The sequence below is a fragment of the Bos javanicus genome, chromosome Y (genome assembly GCF_032452875.1).
Source record: "Bos javanicus breed banteng chromosome Y, ARS-OSU_banteng_1.0, whole genome shotgun sequence".
NCBI classification, from domain to species: Eukaryota; Metazoa; Chordata; class Mammalia; order Artiodactyla; family Bovidae; genus Bos; species Bos javanicus.
In genome coordinates, this window is record NC_083898.1 from 325,502 (window position 1) to 342,343 (window position 16,842).

At 37.3% G+C, this 16,842-nt stretch overlaps 1 protein-coding gene across 2 annotated transcripts in view; it reads right to left on the bottom strand.

Moving 5' to 3' along the window:
* The window catches only part of LOC133243836 (probable ubiquitin carboxyl-terminal hydrolase FAF-X), a 127,159-nt gene that overhangs the window by 24,654 nt on the left and 85,663 nt on the right, over window positions 1–16,842 (bottom strand). For both annotated transcript variants that reach the window (XM_061410561.1, XM_061410560.1), the window contains exons 30-32: window positions 8,723–8,943; window positions 6,771–6,961; window positions 854–1,027 (exon numbers count right to left, since the gene is read on the bottom strand). In XM_061410561.1, coding sequence (XP_061266545.1) covers window positions 854–1,027; window positions 6,771–6,961; window positions 8,723–8,943 — 586 coding nt within the window. The remainder of the gene's footprint in view (window positions 1–853; window positions 1,028–6,770; window positions 6,962–8,722; window positions 8,944–16,842) is intronic.

The following is a 16,842-nucleotide window of genomic DNA, read 5'->3' on the forward strand; positions in this document are numbered from 1 at the left end:
TCATATCTGTATCATGTGAATGTGTAATAAAACTCCCACAACAGGCATAAACGAATGTTCATCATGAAACCTTCTGAATTATTATTAACAGAAGTTATTTATTTTCATCAGGAACCTGTAATAAGTTAATCTCTCCTAAACTGCTACAAAACACAGAAAAATACCTTGTCAATGTCTGCTACTGATGTGATGTGCAAATATATCTAACGTATCTTAAGAATGGTAAGAATCAATAGTTATTTAAAAACTACTACTCTCCACCCACCACTAACCTTCTAAATTTACTGTATTTTTAATTACTTATTTAAAGTTTTGTTGGGTAACCAAACAAACTCCAAACACCCAGGGATGCATGCTGGAGATTAACTACTAACAGTTAATGAGTGTTTACTATATGCCAGATGCCATTTGCAAAAATACAATTTTTAAAAAATTTTTTGCTATGCTATGTGGTTTGAGGGATCTTAGTTCCCTGACAGGGACTCATCCTGTAACCCCTGTAGCGGGAGCAGAGTCTTCATTACATTGAGCCACCAGGGAATTTCCTAAAGTTACTGTATTTCAATTATTATTTTCACTATAACAACCAGGTAAGAATCCTTACAATAACTTCAGATTTATGAATGTCATTGTATTTCCTCAGATATGACAAAATAATGTAAGAGAAAGGTAACAATACTGAGTAACACTGAAAATAATGCACCCACCCAACAGTTGCATATATCATAAGCATTTTAGTTGGTACTCTCTGCTTCCATACATAAACACTGGTGGAAATTTTATTTATATTGATACTACTAAAAAAAGAAAGACCAATATAAAGTTCATGTTAAAAATGTTAACTAGTACTCACCTATGTGGGCAGCCCTGGCAAATCTTCTGATCAGCAAAGGAACCTCCCAGGACTTGACTTAGCATAGCTGGATGTCCTAAAGCTTTTAAAGCTTCATCTAAACTATCCACCAAAGAATTAAAAAACTCTAAGGCATCATGTTGTTCACGAAGATTAACAGGCTCACCCCAAAGTCTAAGAGAAAAATAGAACAAAACAAAAGGTATTCTCTATTTCCAGACTATTATTTTCTTTTTCTAAACAGCAAAAATGACAATGACATTAGAAATATGAGTTGAGGCTTCATCCCTTTATATAGGAAGTGGGAATAAACTGGTACATTATTATGTATTGGGTGGCAATGTAAAAGAATCTCATACTATAACTGTTAATACAGCAGCAAGCTCTTAGAATGGTGTCTGCTTTATGAAACGGTATAATCATGCATTCTCAATTCAAGAGACCATTAACATGAAAAGGAAAAGTCTCATGTTATATGGAATTTATGTGGAATGTAAGTTATATGGAATTTGTAATGACTACTTTGTTATTTAAATCTGCTTAAATTTGGGGTGCTATACTGCAAAGTCCATAGCCATTTATTCCTAAAGCAACTGTTCTAAATGAAAAGACAAAGATTTGCTCTGTTCTACAGTGAATGCATTTTCTGTAAGATGAATGGATTTAAAACCTAAGCAAACCAATTCGGAGCAAACAAAGTGTCAATTGTGTATACACAAAATGAGAACTCCAGCTATGAAAAGCCAGTCATCCTGGAAAACCTAAAACATCTAATTTAACATTTCAAGAAACATCTACATAAAACAAAGGGCTTCCCAGGTGGCGCTTGTAGTAAAGGCCTACCTGCCAACACAGGAGTAGAAAGAGAAGCAGGTTCAATACCTGGGTTGGGAAGATCCCCCAGATTGGGATAGGCATGGCAACCCATCCCAATATTCTTGCCTGGAAAAATCACATACACAGAGGAGCCTGGCCAGCTACAGTCCATAGGGTCTCAAAGAGCTAGAAATGACTAACGTGACTTAGCTTGTATGCACACACACACATAAAATAGAAACATACTAATTTTTAACAGCTAGTACACAGGCACACAAATGTAAAAAAATAGAAACATACTTATTTTTACCAAAAGACAAGGCAAAAAATTAAGCCTGCAAAGGAGGTTTATTTTATATGTGTGGTGTGCTTTTGGAATTTAAAAAACTGGCTGCTAATTTTAAAATAATTTTAAATTTATATACAGTAACATCCAATCTTTTAGGAGCAAACTATATGATCTTTACCAAACACAGGTCGTTTAACAATTATTAGTAGGACCACTAAGATACTTAGTCAGTCAGTCAGTTCAGTTGCTTAGTTGTGTCCAACTGTGCGACTCCATGAATTGCAGCATGCCAGGCCTCCCTGTCCATCACCAACTCCTGGAATTCACCCAAACTCATGTGCATTGAGTTGGTGATGCCATCCAGCCATCTCATCCTCTGTTGTCCCCTTCTTCTCCCGCCCCTAATCCTTCCCAGAATCAGGGTCTTTTCCAATGAGTCAACTGTTCACATGAGGTGGCCAAAGTATTGGGAGTTTCAGCCTCAGCATCATTCCTTCCAATGAACACCCAGGACTGGTCTCCTTTAGGATGGACTGGTTCCATCTCCTTGCAGTCCAAGGGACTCTCAAGAGTCTTCTCCAACTAAACCATACCAATTCTGACACCAAATTTCTCAATGCTACTATGTCAGTAGTCAGACTTCTGGATTCCTTTCCCTTTGAAATCAACTTTTTAAAGCTTTACAGGAACTCAATGAAATTACTGTTTTTTGAAGTTATCTGAATTTTTTCTTTTAATTTTCTTCATATTAGTGATTATGGTTTACCTTTTCCTACCATTTAAGTTTTTTTCTAAATTAATTTTACTTTGAGATAACTGGAGAATTAGCTATTTGACTATTTTACATTCATACCAGCAACAGGTGACCCAGACTCTCTGCATCCTAGCCAGCAAAGTATGCCTTTTACAAAGTATCCTCTTACTTTTCTTGGCTGTGCCATGTGGTTTGGGGGTTTTCAGTCCCTTAACCAGTGACTGAACTCAGGTCCTTGACAGTTAGAGCACAAATCCTAACCATTAGATGGCCACTGAATTCCTTCCCATTCCTTTACTTTTAATTTACAGCATTAACTTTATTTTGAAATATTTCTTTCTCGCTGTACTGGGTCTTCATTGCTGCACAAAGGCTTTCTTGAGTTGCCAAGAGCAGGGGATACTCTCCAGTTGCAGACTGCCAGCTTCTCTTATTGAAGCCCAGGCTCTAGAGTGCTTAAGTATCTGCAGTTGTGGTGCATAGCACTAGAAGTTCTAGTCAGACCAATTAGGCAAGCGTAAGAAATAAAACATCCAAATTGGAAAATTCAAAAGATTCAACCAAAAAACTGTCAGAATTTAGTTAACTTAGCAAAGTTGCAGGATTATGAAACCAACACTGGGATTTCCTGCGTGGTCCAGCAGTTAAGATTCCACCTTACAATGCAGGGGATGAGAATTCAAACCCTGGTGGGAAAACTAAGGCAACACATGCCATGGGGCAACAAAGTCCATGTACTACAACTACACAAGCTTGGACGCCATAACTAGACTGAAGTCTGTGTACTACAATGAAAGACCCCAAATGCCACAACTAAGATCTGACACAGCCATAATTAAGTATTTTTAAAATCCTTAAAATCACATAAAAATCAGTATGGAGAATCATTATTAATGTGTATGTTGCTGCTGCTGCTGCTAAGTCGCTTCAGCCATGTTCGACTTTCTGCGACCCCATAGACGGCAGCCCACCAGGCTCCCCTGTCCCTGTGACTCTCCAGGCAAGAACACTGGAGTGGGTTGCCATTTCCTTTTCCAATGCATGAAAGGGAAAAGTGAAAACGAAGTCGCTCAGTCGTGTCCAACTCTTCGCAACCCCATGGACTGCAGCCCACCAGGCTCCTCTGCCCACGGGATTTTCCAGGCAAGAGAACTGGAGTGGGGTGCCATTGCCTTCTCCCAATTAATGTATACAGAATTTCAACTTTAGGAAGGTGAAAAAAGATAATGGTATACAAATATAAATGCATATAACTGGTATCAATGAACTATATACTAGAAGACATTTAAAATGGTAAATATTAATATTTTACAAATTTTACCTCAATACACAGTAAATTAGAGTCAAAAGAATTTCATTAAAATTAAAATTTTTTGTGCATCAAAAGACACTACTAAAAAAGGAAAAAGAAAATGTGGGGGAAAATGTTTATAGGTAATTTATCTAAAAACCTAGTATGATGACCATATAAAGAACTTTTGTAAAAGAACAACAAAAAGACAGTGTGTACAAGAATACAAAGTATCCTAAAAAAATAAACTGTCAAAAATAAAAAGATGCTCAATGTTATTAATTAGAGAAATGCAAATTGAAACATAAATGATATATCACTTCACAACCACAGAGAAGCAATCATTAAAAACAAAAAAACCAAAATCAAAACAACACAAACTCCCTACATATATTGGTATGAATGTTGAAAATCTGCACTCCTCACAGTTTGTTGGTGGAAAAATAAAATGGTACAAAGGATGAGGAAGAGTCCAGTGGTTCCTCAAAAGGGTAAACAGAGAATTACCACATGATTCACCAAATACACATCTTAGATACATACTACAAGAAATAAAAACTTATGTAAATACAAAAACTTATAGGATATGACTGTTCACAGAAGTACTGTCCACAACAGGAAAAAGACAGAAACCATCCAAAGATCCATCCACTAATGAGTGAATAACAAAGAATATGGGTTATTCATAAAAATGAATTAGAAAGAAACTAGTCCCCAAATGCCATACTGTGATTGAATATGTATATTCAAAACAGGCATATTCATATAAACAATGGTGGGTTTTAAGAAGGGGAAATGAGGAATGCTTCTTTAACAGGCATGAGGATTTCCTTTTGGGTGATAAGAATATTGTGGAACAAGACACCTCAATAATAACACTAGTGATAGTACATTTTGAATGTGTTAAGTGTCACTGAACTTTCAAATGGTTGTTACAAAGGTTAATTTTATGTTAATCCAACTTTGCCAAAAAAGAAAAAACACACTGAGAACATAGTGTATGTCTAGACTGTAGGTAGTACAAAAGTGCTTTTTAAATTGTAAGCTTCCCAGCATTATATGGTGGGAATAACTGTAAAGGGAAAAATCAGAAACATCATATTTAAGTACACATTACAATTCAGAACATTAAAGTACAAACATTTTAATTCTGTATTACAATGAAAAAAACTTTACATATCTATGTATCTAGCTATACCTATAGGTAGAAATAGAGATACATACATCCATGTAATACAGTTTTGCTATCTAACTATAATTACATATACCTGCACATATACAAATAACTGAATGAAACATTTTAAGATGAAACTCATTATATAGTAATCTAAAAGAGTAAGAACAGAAATGTTGACCAGAATATTAATAAAATCTTCGATCACAAACAGAATAAGATTTTAATAAAAATTTTTACAGCAACACGTAAAGAGAAGATAGACATTTGCCAGGTGAGAGAACTGAAAGAGGAAATGTGCATATTTGGTAGGAAATATAAAGTCAAATAATTCTTTTGACCTAGGTTGAGAGTTTTAATCTAGAGAATACACTCTTAACCTGACTCTTTAATAGTCATGAGCATCTCCTTTTGGAGGGGAATACATAGAATACTGAAAGATAATGGGGGTACTACAAATTCATGAGTTTAAAAATACATATATATATCTCCTAATATATATATATAAAATCCTGTCCTGACTGAAACACAAGGTGACCCAAAAGTTACATGAGTCCTCTGCTTACCCACCTCCTAACACTTAGGAGGTCCTGTGCTGAAATAAGTCTTAACACCTGTTAAGGACTATAGCCTTCCTCTACTCAGATATTAGTGCTGTTTAGTTACAGCCATACCTGGGCGTGATACAAAGCCTCGATAAAATTAGTGAAAAAGAAACCAGATCAAAACGTAATTGAGCTTTTAAAATAAAAGAGGAGAATACATTTTATTGGTCACTTGAGTAGGATGCTAAGAAACTACACGATTACTTTATAAACATAAATATAAGAAAAAATTAAACCATTATCTGTCCCAGTTCTGATGTAGATATTATTTTAAGGTTATTTAACTGATGGACACTTTTATTTATGCTAAGTGATTCTTTCATATCATAAACATAAAGATACAGTCTATATCTTCACCAAGAAAATAAAATCATGTATGAAGTAGGACTGTCCATTCACAAATATATGAATATTTATACTTGAAATAAATATATTTCAAGGAATAATATACTTGAATCAGCTGAAGCCTTGTAATCCTAGTTATGAATAGCTCATGAGTGAAGTCAACTTGATTGCCTACATACCATCACTGAGTTAAGAATGGTTTTATATATATTAAATGGCTGGAGAAAAAAAAATCAGTAATATTGCATAACAACTGAAAATAATATGAATTTGAGATTTCAGTGTCCATAAAAAAGGAGTTTAACAGAGTCACACCTTACTCATTTATGTATTGTTTACAGTTGCTTTCTTGTTATAACAGTAGAGTTGAGTAGGTGTGACAGACGATTATGACCTGGAAACTTAAAAAATACAGGGGCAAAAAAACAACCAAAAAAAAAACCTAAAAAAAGAAAAGAAAACAACAAACCAAAGTCAGAACCAAACTGCAATTAATAAAATTCACACTGGGCAAAGTCCCTAGATTCTTCATTCTTAACTGCAAACAAACAAAACAAACAAACAACACAAAATAACCCCCACCCCTATTCTTAGTATACTGAGATTTTAATAAAACTAAAATCATCATTCACCCATAATTTACCTGAACTGTTTCCAAAATCCTCTGGGGACATAGTATTGTAGCCGGGAAGCAGCTAAATGACCAAAGATAACCTGAAGGTGTCTCAGAACACCAATATTGTACTCTTTCCTATCTTCTGTTTTATTTAATGCTGGTTTGTCTTCAAATTGATGAGGGTATCCAAATACATCATCTCGGGGGTCAACATTACTCTGAAGGTCAAAAAATATCACTGATGACCTAATTTAACTTTAAAAGTATAGTGAAATAAGTTGAGACAAATACAATTAAATAAGTAATGATTTGTATTATTTTATATTGAGTATCTAAAGCACATAACATTCATCTTGTAATATTAGTGCTTGGCCCCCAAACTCACAGATGGACTAACATTAAAAAAAAAAAAAAAACCACATTAAAAACCATAATATCCACCAAAGATAGTATAAGAGACAAAGATTTGAATAGAATGGACTGGCGATAGATGAGTGCTTTATATAAAAACCTTTGGGGATATATGTTACTTAGTCTTTCTAAGATTCAGTTTTTTCTTGTGAGATAATATGTTCTTTACAGATTATATGAGATAAATTATGTGATATGGTCTGAATTACTAATACTTAATTAGTATTAATACTTAAGTACTTAAGAGTACGTTTGGCTGAAACAGAGACAGAGTCCTAAAGGTCTTTATCATTCTACAAAGAATTCAGTTGTTTTACAGAGAGCTGAGTACTTTTTTATACTCTTTGCTCCAAGTTTGAGGCTTATGACATAAAAGTAAACACCCAGTTTCTGCCCTTGTAAAGCTCACAGCCTAGGAAAAGAAACTAGTAAGCAGAAAGCTAACCATTCTGCAAGGCTGATACACATAAAGTACAGGGATCAAATAAGAAAGGTAAATATCTCATTTGAGATTCTACTATTTTTTCTGCCTTATTTTCTTCTTGGGTATATGACTAGCTATCTCTTATGCTCAACTTGGCATCCTAGCAGTAACATGGGATATAGAACTAGATATTTAAAATCCCAATTTTCTTTCAAAGATTGGTTATTAAGCAAGTATTGGTCTGTGCACCCCATATGGTGATTCTAAGAAATGTAAACCTAAGCAGATCCTAATTATTAACCAGATCTGAGAAGAGTAAAGTAAGTTATATGTTTCAGAATATCTCTTAAGTGATGGACCACTTCTTGAGAGCCAAACTATTCTTGGCAAGAAAAGGCTAGAAACACAGGAATGAGGAAAAGAGCATTCACTACGTTTAGAATATTCTATTTCTAGAAACTTATTTAAAGGAAAAAGTGAAAGACTTAAAAAACAAAAACAAAAAACCCACTGTTTCTACATAAATATCACCGAAACTCCTTTACTTATATTCTTATGAACTGTATCTTAGTTTCATTTACTCTGATCAACCACTAAAACCTAACGTTTCTATTACTCCATTCTGTATTGGATACTCTCCATATGTAGCCTTATTATCTATTTCTGTTACCTAATCCTTAGCTTGATTTAAAGTAGCAGACCAATTTGTTTCTTTATGAGAAAAAGTCATTATCTAACAAAATATTTAAACTATCTTAAGAATAATCAGATTATAAAATGGTAAGTGAAATCAATAAAATGAAATAATGTATTTTAAAAGTTATAGAATGAAAACATAATCTCATTATTTTAGATGAAAATATTGATCACTTTACAATTTATACTTACCAAGGCTCACAAGACATGATTACATTAACTGCTGCTTTAAAAAAACAAACAAAAATGTGTAATAAAGATTATCAACTGCAGCTTAAAGTCTATTACATAAATGAGAACTATAATGTGCCAAAGACAGTAGATCAGATATTCTTGTTCTATCAAATGCAGTTTAAACTAATCCTATGTACAACATTCTAAGAGAGAAAAATAGTATCTAGTATGAAGATGTTAACAACAAAGGAAAAAAACTGTAATTAAAACTTACTTCACTGTCCTGCTTCTCATCACCAAACATATCATCATCAATATCACTACCTGTGCCTTCAATTGCAAGAATACTATTCCTGATGGAAGGAATCATGTATAACTGCTGGATCACAGAATTCATATAACAAGTAGCACCAGCATTTTTGAGTCCCACAAATCCTTTTGGTGGGCGGGGTCCAACAGGTGGTAGATATTCCCACTCCGTAAGTGCTTCACAAGCTAAAAGAAAAAAAAAGATGTTCATACTATGAAAATAATGATTCTGTCCACTGGTAGCACTGTTGCACTACAAATAATGATTCTGTGCACTGGTAGCACTGTTGCACTACAAATTAAAATTTGCAAGAATTCCATTACCATCGTAACAAAAGTATATTAAGAGACTACATGATTTTCGTAATATGTGCCACTATATAGTGCTGAGTTGCTTTCAGGATCTTAAATTGAGAAACATCACAATTTCATGTCAAAAACAGTAATTTCAAAAATTAAAAAAAAAAAAGGCAATAAAAAGTACTACAATTTTCAACGCTCCTGGTGGGACTTTAAAACGAAAACGAGAAAGCCACCATGCAAAAAGTCTGGCAGCTCTCTATGGAATTACAAATGATTCTGTAATTTTACTCCAAGATGTCTATTTAAAAGAAATGAAAATACATATCCACATAAAATGTGCACATGGATGTTCAGAGCAGCATTCTTCATAACAGCAAAAAACTGGATAAAAGTATCTTCATGTCATCCACTGATAAGTGGATAACTTACTATAAATACATAGCAACAAAAAGGAACACCGGCTGACATATACTACTGTGCTCAAGAACTGAAGCAAGTCGTAAGTATTTATGACACATTGAGAATAAGCCTGTTTATAAGGAAAACTATTTGAACCACCTATGCCAGCAAATGTGGAAAACTCAGCAGTGGCCACAGGACCGGATAAGGTCAGTTTTCATTCCAATCCCAAAGAAAGGCAATGCCAAAGAATGCTCAAACTACCGCACAATTGCACTCGTCTCACACACTAGTAAAGTAATGCTCAATATTCTCCAAGCCAGGCTTCAACAATACATGAACCGTGAACTTCCTGATGTTCAAGCTGGTTTTAGAAAAGGCAGAGGAACCTGAGATCAAATTGCCAACATCCACTAGATCATCAAAAAAGCAAGAGAGTTCCAGAAAAATATCTATTTCTGCTTTTTTGACGATGCCAAAGCCTTTGACTATGTGGATCACAATAGACTGTGGAAAATTCTGAAAGAGATGGGAAAAGCAGACCACCTGACCTGCCCCTTGAGAAACCTATATGCAGGTCAGGAAGCAACAGTTAGAACTGGACATGGAACAACAGACTGGTTCCAAATAGGAAACGGAGTACGTCAAGGCTGTATATTGTCACCCTGCTTATTTAACTTCTGTGCAGAGTACATCATGAGAAACGCTGGGCTGGAAGAAGCACAAGCTAGAATCAAGATTGCAGGAGAAATATCAATAACTTCAGATATGCAGATGACACCATCCTTATGGCATAAAGTGAAGAGGAACTAAAAAGCCTCTTGAAAAGTCTAAGTGGAGAGTGAAAAAATTAGCTTAAAGCTCAACATTCAGAAAACTAGGATCATGGCATCCGGTCCCATCACTTCATGGGAAATAGACGGGGAAACAGTGGAAACAATGGCAGACTTTATTTTTGGGGGCTCCAAAATCACTGCAGATGGTGACTGCAGCCATGAAATTAAAAGATGCTTACTCCTTGGAAGAAAAGTTATGACCAACGTAGATAGCATATTGAAAAGCAGAGACATTACTTTGCTAACAAAGGTCTGTCTAGTCAAGGCTATGGTTTTTCCAGTCGTCATATATGGATGTGAGAGTTGGACTGACTGTGAAGAAAGCTGAGCGTCAAAGAATTGATGCTTTTGAACTGTGGTGCTGCAGAAAACTTGAGAGTTCCTTGGACTGCAAGGAGATCCAACTAGTCCTTTCTGAAGGAGTCAACCCTGGGATTTCTTTGGAAGGAATGATGCTAAAGCTGAAACTCCAATATTTTGGCCACCTCATGCGAAGAGATGACTCATTGGAACTCTTCCAATGAGATCCAAGACTCTGATGCTGGGAGGGATTGGGGGCAGGAGGAGAAGGGGACAACAGAGGATGAGATGCCTGGATGGCATCAATAACTTGATGGACATGAGTCTTGAGTGAACTCCAGGAGTTGGTGATGGAAAGGGAGGCCTGGTGTGCTGCGATTCATGGGGTCGCAAAGAGTCGGACACAACTGAGTGACTGAACTGAACTGAAGGCTGTGGTGGGAGGGATAGAGAAGCTGAAGATGATGAATGACTACAAAAGGTCATAAAAATTCTTTGGGGGATAATGGAAAAATGTCATGAAATTAGATCAGGTGATAGTTGCAAAACACTAAAAATAGATGAAAAAACTCAATGCAACTGAAATTATATCCCAATAAAGTCATTCAAAACAAAAAAAAACCAACAACAAAAGAAACCCAACAAAAACCATGTGACTTTATATATACATATATTTAAATTTTCACTTTTAATTCCCTATTTTATAATTAAATTATAAAGTAATTAATTACATGTTAGTGACTTAGGATCATATGAGTTTCAAGTCATAGTTCCACATCACAAAAACTTTAAACTTCAAGTGAAGGTTTCCTTCCTTATACAGTGATGAAGGAAAAGTAAAAATTGCTTTGGCTACACTCAAGTTTAATTTTGAGAAGTAAACAAGAGTATACTTGAAAGGTCTGTGAGAAATGTAAAATACTTTATAACCCTTGCCACTTCTCATATAACCAAAAACAACCATCAATCACTAACCTGGAGATGGATTAGATCAACTATTGTTGTTGTTGTTGTTCAGCTGCTCAGTCATGTCAAGTTCTGCAACTCCATGAAGTGCAGCACACAAAGCTTCTCTGTCCTTCACTATCTCCCAAAGTTTGCTCAAACTCATGTCTATTCCCTTGGTGATGCTACCTAACCACCTCATCCTCTGGTACCTTTCTCCTCCTGCCCTCAATCTTTCCCAGCAACAGGGTGTTTTCCAAATGAGTCTGCTCTTTGTATCAAGTGGGTCTTTTAATTTCATACCATGTGCAGTGATTTCAGACCCCATGAAAATAAAGCTTGTCACTTTTTATCTTCCCCCTTCTATTTGCCATAAAGTGATGGGAGACCAGATGCTATGATGCTACTTTTTTGAATATTGAGTTTTGAGCCAATTTTTATACCCTCCTCTTTCACCATCAAGAGTTTTAGTTCCTCTTTGCTTTTTGCCTAATTTTCTTGAAGAAATCTGTAGTCGTTCCCACTCTATTGTTTTCCTTTATTTCTTTACATTGTTCACTTAAATAGGTTTTCCTACCTTGTTGCTGTTTTTTGGAACCCTGCATTCAGACAGGTGTCTTTCCTTTTCTCCTTTGCCTTTCAATCTACTTTTTTCTCAGTTATAAGTAATTTATACTGTACTGCAAACTATATGGCCAATAACTGAATTACATATACCTTTATTATGTCAGCATAAATAAAGGTATATTATGCTGACATAATAAAGGCATGCCATATTATACTAAGTGCAAAATTTAAATAAAACAAAGGATGTGTGTACAGTATATTTATTGCCTTTTATGACAAAATGAAACAAATTAACATAAAGGCTATCCACAGTTACAACCTACATATGCAGACAATGTCTGAACCAGGATTGTGTACCAAGTTAGTGTTTAAGTTCAGTTCAGTTCAGTTCAGTTCAGTTGCTCAGTCGTGTCCGACTCTTTGCAAACCCATGAATCGCAGCACGCCAGGCCTCCCTGTCCATCACCAACTCCCGGAGTTCACTCAAGACTCACGTCCATCAAGTCAGTGATGCCATCCAGCCATCTCATCCTCTGTCGTCCCCTTCTCCGCCTGCCCCCAATTCCTCTCAGGATCAGAGTCTTTTCCAATGAGTCAACCCTTCGCATCAGGTGGCCAAAGTACTGGAGTTTCAGCTTTAGCATCATTCTTTCCAAAGAAATCCCAGGGCTGATCTCCTTCAGAATGGACTGGTTGGATCTCCTTGCAGTCCAAGGGACTCTCAAGAGTCTTCTCCAACACCACAGTTCAAAAGCATCGATTTTTCAGCACTCAGCTTTCTTCACAGTTCAACTCTCACATCCATACATGACCACTGGAAAAACCACAGCCTTGACTAGACGGACCTTTATTGGCAAAGTAATGTCTCTGCTTTTCAATATGCTGTCTACGTTGGTCATAACTTTCCTTCCAAGGAGTTAGCGTCCTTTAATTGCATGGCTGCAGTCACCATCTGCAGTGATTCTGGAGCCCCCAAATATAAAGTCAGCCAGTGTTTCCACTGTTTCCCCATCTATTTGCCAGAAAGTGACGGGACTGGATGCCATGATCTTCATTTTGTGAATGTTGAGCTTTAAGCTAACCTTTTCACTCTCCTGTTTCACTTTCATCAAGTGGCTCTTTAGTTCTTCACTTTCTGCCATAATGGTGTTATCATCTGCATATCTGAGGTTATTGATATTTCTCCTGGCAATCTTGATTCCAGCTTGTGCTTCTTCCAGCCCAGCGTTTCTCATGATGTACTCTGCACAGAAGTTAAATAAGCAGGGTGACAATATACAGCCTTGACGTACTCCGTTTCCTATTTGGAACCAGTCTGTTGTTCCATGTCCAGTTCTAACTGTTGCTTCCTGACCTGCATATAGGTTTCTCAAGGGGCAGGTCAGGTGGTCTGCTTTTCCCATCTCTTTCAGAATTTTCCACAGTTTATTGTGATCCACATAGTCAAAGGCTTTGGCATCGTCAAAAAAGCAGAAATAGATATTTTTCTGGAACTCTCTTGCTTTTTTGATGATCCAGCGGATGTTGGCAATTTGATCTCTGGTTCCTCTGCCTTTTCTAAAACCAGCTTGAACATCTGGAAGTTCACCGTTCATGTATTGTTGAAGCCTGGCTTGGAGAATTTTGAGCATTACTTTACTAATGTGTGACATGAGTGCAATTAGCGGCTGTGCACAGAGCGCAGCCAAGAGGAGCAACCCCACATCCAAGGTCAGGGGCAGCGGCCAAGAGTGCCAGGAGCGACGGTGCAGGAACAGCCGAGAAGAGCTACCCCACATCCGAGGTCAGAGGCGGCAGCTGAGAGCGCCAGGCTGCGACAGCGCAGAAGCAGCTGAGAGGAGCTACCCCAGGTCCGAGGTCAGGGCCTAGGCCGGGAAGAGCTTCCCTGCTCCGAGGCCAAAGGCAGCAGCTGGGAGGAGCTACCTCATGTCCAAGGAGCGGTGGCTGACCGGGCACAGATGGGCCTTGAGGAGCTATTCCATGTCAAGGTCAGGAGGGGCAGCAGTGAGGAGATACCCCTCGTCCAAGGTAAGGAGCAGCAGATGCGCTTTGCTGGACAGCCATGAAGAGATACCCCATGTCCAAGGTAAGAGAAACCCAAGTAGGACAGTAGGTGTTGCAAGAGGGCATCAGAGGGCAGACACACTGAAACCATAATCACAGAAAACTAGTCAATCTAATCACACTAGGACCACAGCCTTGTCTAACTCAATGAACTAAGCCATGCCCGTGGGGCACCCAAGACAGGCGGGTCATGGTGCAGAGCTCTGATAGAATGTGGTCCACTGGAGAAGGGACTGGCAAACCACTTCAGTATACTTGCCTTGAGAACCCATGAACAGTATGAAAAGGCAAAATGATAGGATACTGAAAAGAAGAACTTCCCAGGTCAGTAGGTGCCCAAAATGCTACTGCAGATCAGTGGAGAAATAATTCCAGAAGGAATGAAGGGATGGAGCCAAAGCAAAAACAATACCCAGTTGTGGATGTGACTAGTGATAGAAGCAAGGTCCCATGTTGTAAAGAGCAATATTGCATAGGAACCTGCAATGTCAGGTTCATGAATCAAGACAAATTGGAAGTGGTCAAACAGGAGATGGCAAGAGTGAATGTTGACATTCTAGGAATCAGCGAACTAAAATGGACTGGAATGGGTGAATTTAACTCAGATGACCATTATATCTACTACTGCAAGCAGGAATCCCTTAGAAGAAATGGAGTAGCCATATTGGTCAACAAAAGGGTTCAAAATGCAGTACTTGGATGCAGTCCCAAAAATGACAGAATGATCTCTGTTTCCAAGGCAAATCATTCAAAATCACAGTAATCCAAGTCTACACCCCAACCAGTAACGCTGAAGAAGCTGAAGTTGAACGGTTCTATGAAGACCCTTTAGAACTAACACCCAAAAAAGATGTCCTTTTCATTATAGGGGACTGGAATGCAAAAGTAGGAAGCCAAGAAACACCTGGAGCAACAGGCAAATTTGGCCTTGGAATACGGAATGAAGCAGGGCAAAGACTAATAGTTTTAACAAGAAATGCACTGGTCATAGCAAACACCCTCTTCCAACAACACAAAAGAAGACTCTACACATGGACATCACCAGATGGTCAACACCGAAATCAGACTGATTATATTCTTTGTGGCCAAAGATGGAGAAGCTCCATACAGTCAAGAAAACAAGACAGGGAGCTGACTGTGGCTCAGATCATGAACTCCTTATTGCCAAATTCAGACTGAAATTGAATAAAGTAGGCAAAACCACTAGACCATTCAGGTATGACCTAAATCAAATCCCTTATGATTATACAGTGGAAGTGAGAAATAGATCTAAGGTACTAGATCTGATAGATAGAGTGCCTGATGAACTATGGTCGGAGGTTCGTGACATTGTACAGGAGACAGGGATTAAGACCATCCCCATGGAAAACAAATGCAAAAAAAGCAAAATGGCTGTCTGAGGAGGCCTTACAAATAGCTGAGAAAAGAAGAGAAGCAAAAAGCAAAGGAGAAAAGGAAAGATATAAGCATCTGAATGCAGAGTTCCTAAGAATAGCAAGAAGAGATAAGAAAGCCTTCCTCGGCTATCAATGCAAAGAAATAGAGGAAAACAGAACGGGAAAGACTAGCAATCTCTTAAAGAAAATTAGAGATACCCAGGGAACATTTCATGCGAAGACAGGCTCAATAAAGGACAGAAATGGTATGGACCTAACAGAAGCAAAAGGTATTAAGAAGAGGTGGCAGGAATACACAGAAGAAATATACAAAAAAGATCTTCACGATCAAGATAATCATGATGGTGTGATCACTCACCTAGAGCCAGTGAAGTCAAGTGGGCCTTAGAGAGCATCACTACGAACAAAGTTAGTGGAGGTGATGGAATTCCAGTTGAGCTATTTCAAATCCTGAAAGATGATGTTGTAAAAGTGCTGCACTCAACATGCCAGCAAATTTGGAAAACTCAGCAGTGGCTACAGGACTGGAAAAGGTCAGTTTTCATTCCAATCCCAAAGAAAGGCAATGCCAAAGTTAACGTTCAGTGCATATAATGAATAATATAGTCATTAAATTCTTAAGCTAAGTAAGTTTTCTAGAATCACCTCTTTATGTAGATTCTACAGTATAATAAGTTCAGTAAGAAACTCCTAAAATGTGACTGAAAACTTATTTACATTCTGGAAGTATAAGAAAGATAATTTCAGATGCAGTTAAGAGATGCTGTATATTACTTTGCCATGTCTTGACTTTCTCTAATTCAAGAACTAAAGAAACTTTTGATGAAACTGAAAAGACGAAAGTGAAAACACTGCCTTAAAACTCAACATTCAAAAAACCAAGATCATGGCATCTGGTCCCATCACTTCATGGCAAATAGATGGGGGAAAAGTGGAAACGGTGAGAGACTTTATTTTCTTGGACTCCAAAATCACTGCAGATGGTGACTGCAGCCATGAAATTAAAAGACGCTTGCTCCTTGGAAAAAAACTATGACAAACTGCAACACCATATTAAAAAGCAGAGATATTAGTTTGCTGACAAAGGTCCATATAGTCAAAGCTATGGTTTTCCAGTGGTCATGTATGGATATGACAGTTGGAATATAAAGAAAGCTGAGCACTGAAGAATTGATGATTTTGAATTGTGGTGTTGGAGAAGTCTAGTGAGAGTTCTTTAGACTGCAAGGAGCTCAAACTACTCAACCCTAAAGGAAATCCATTCTTAAAATTCA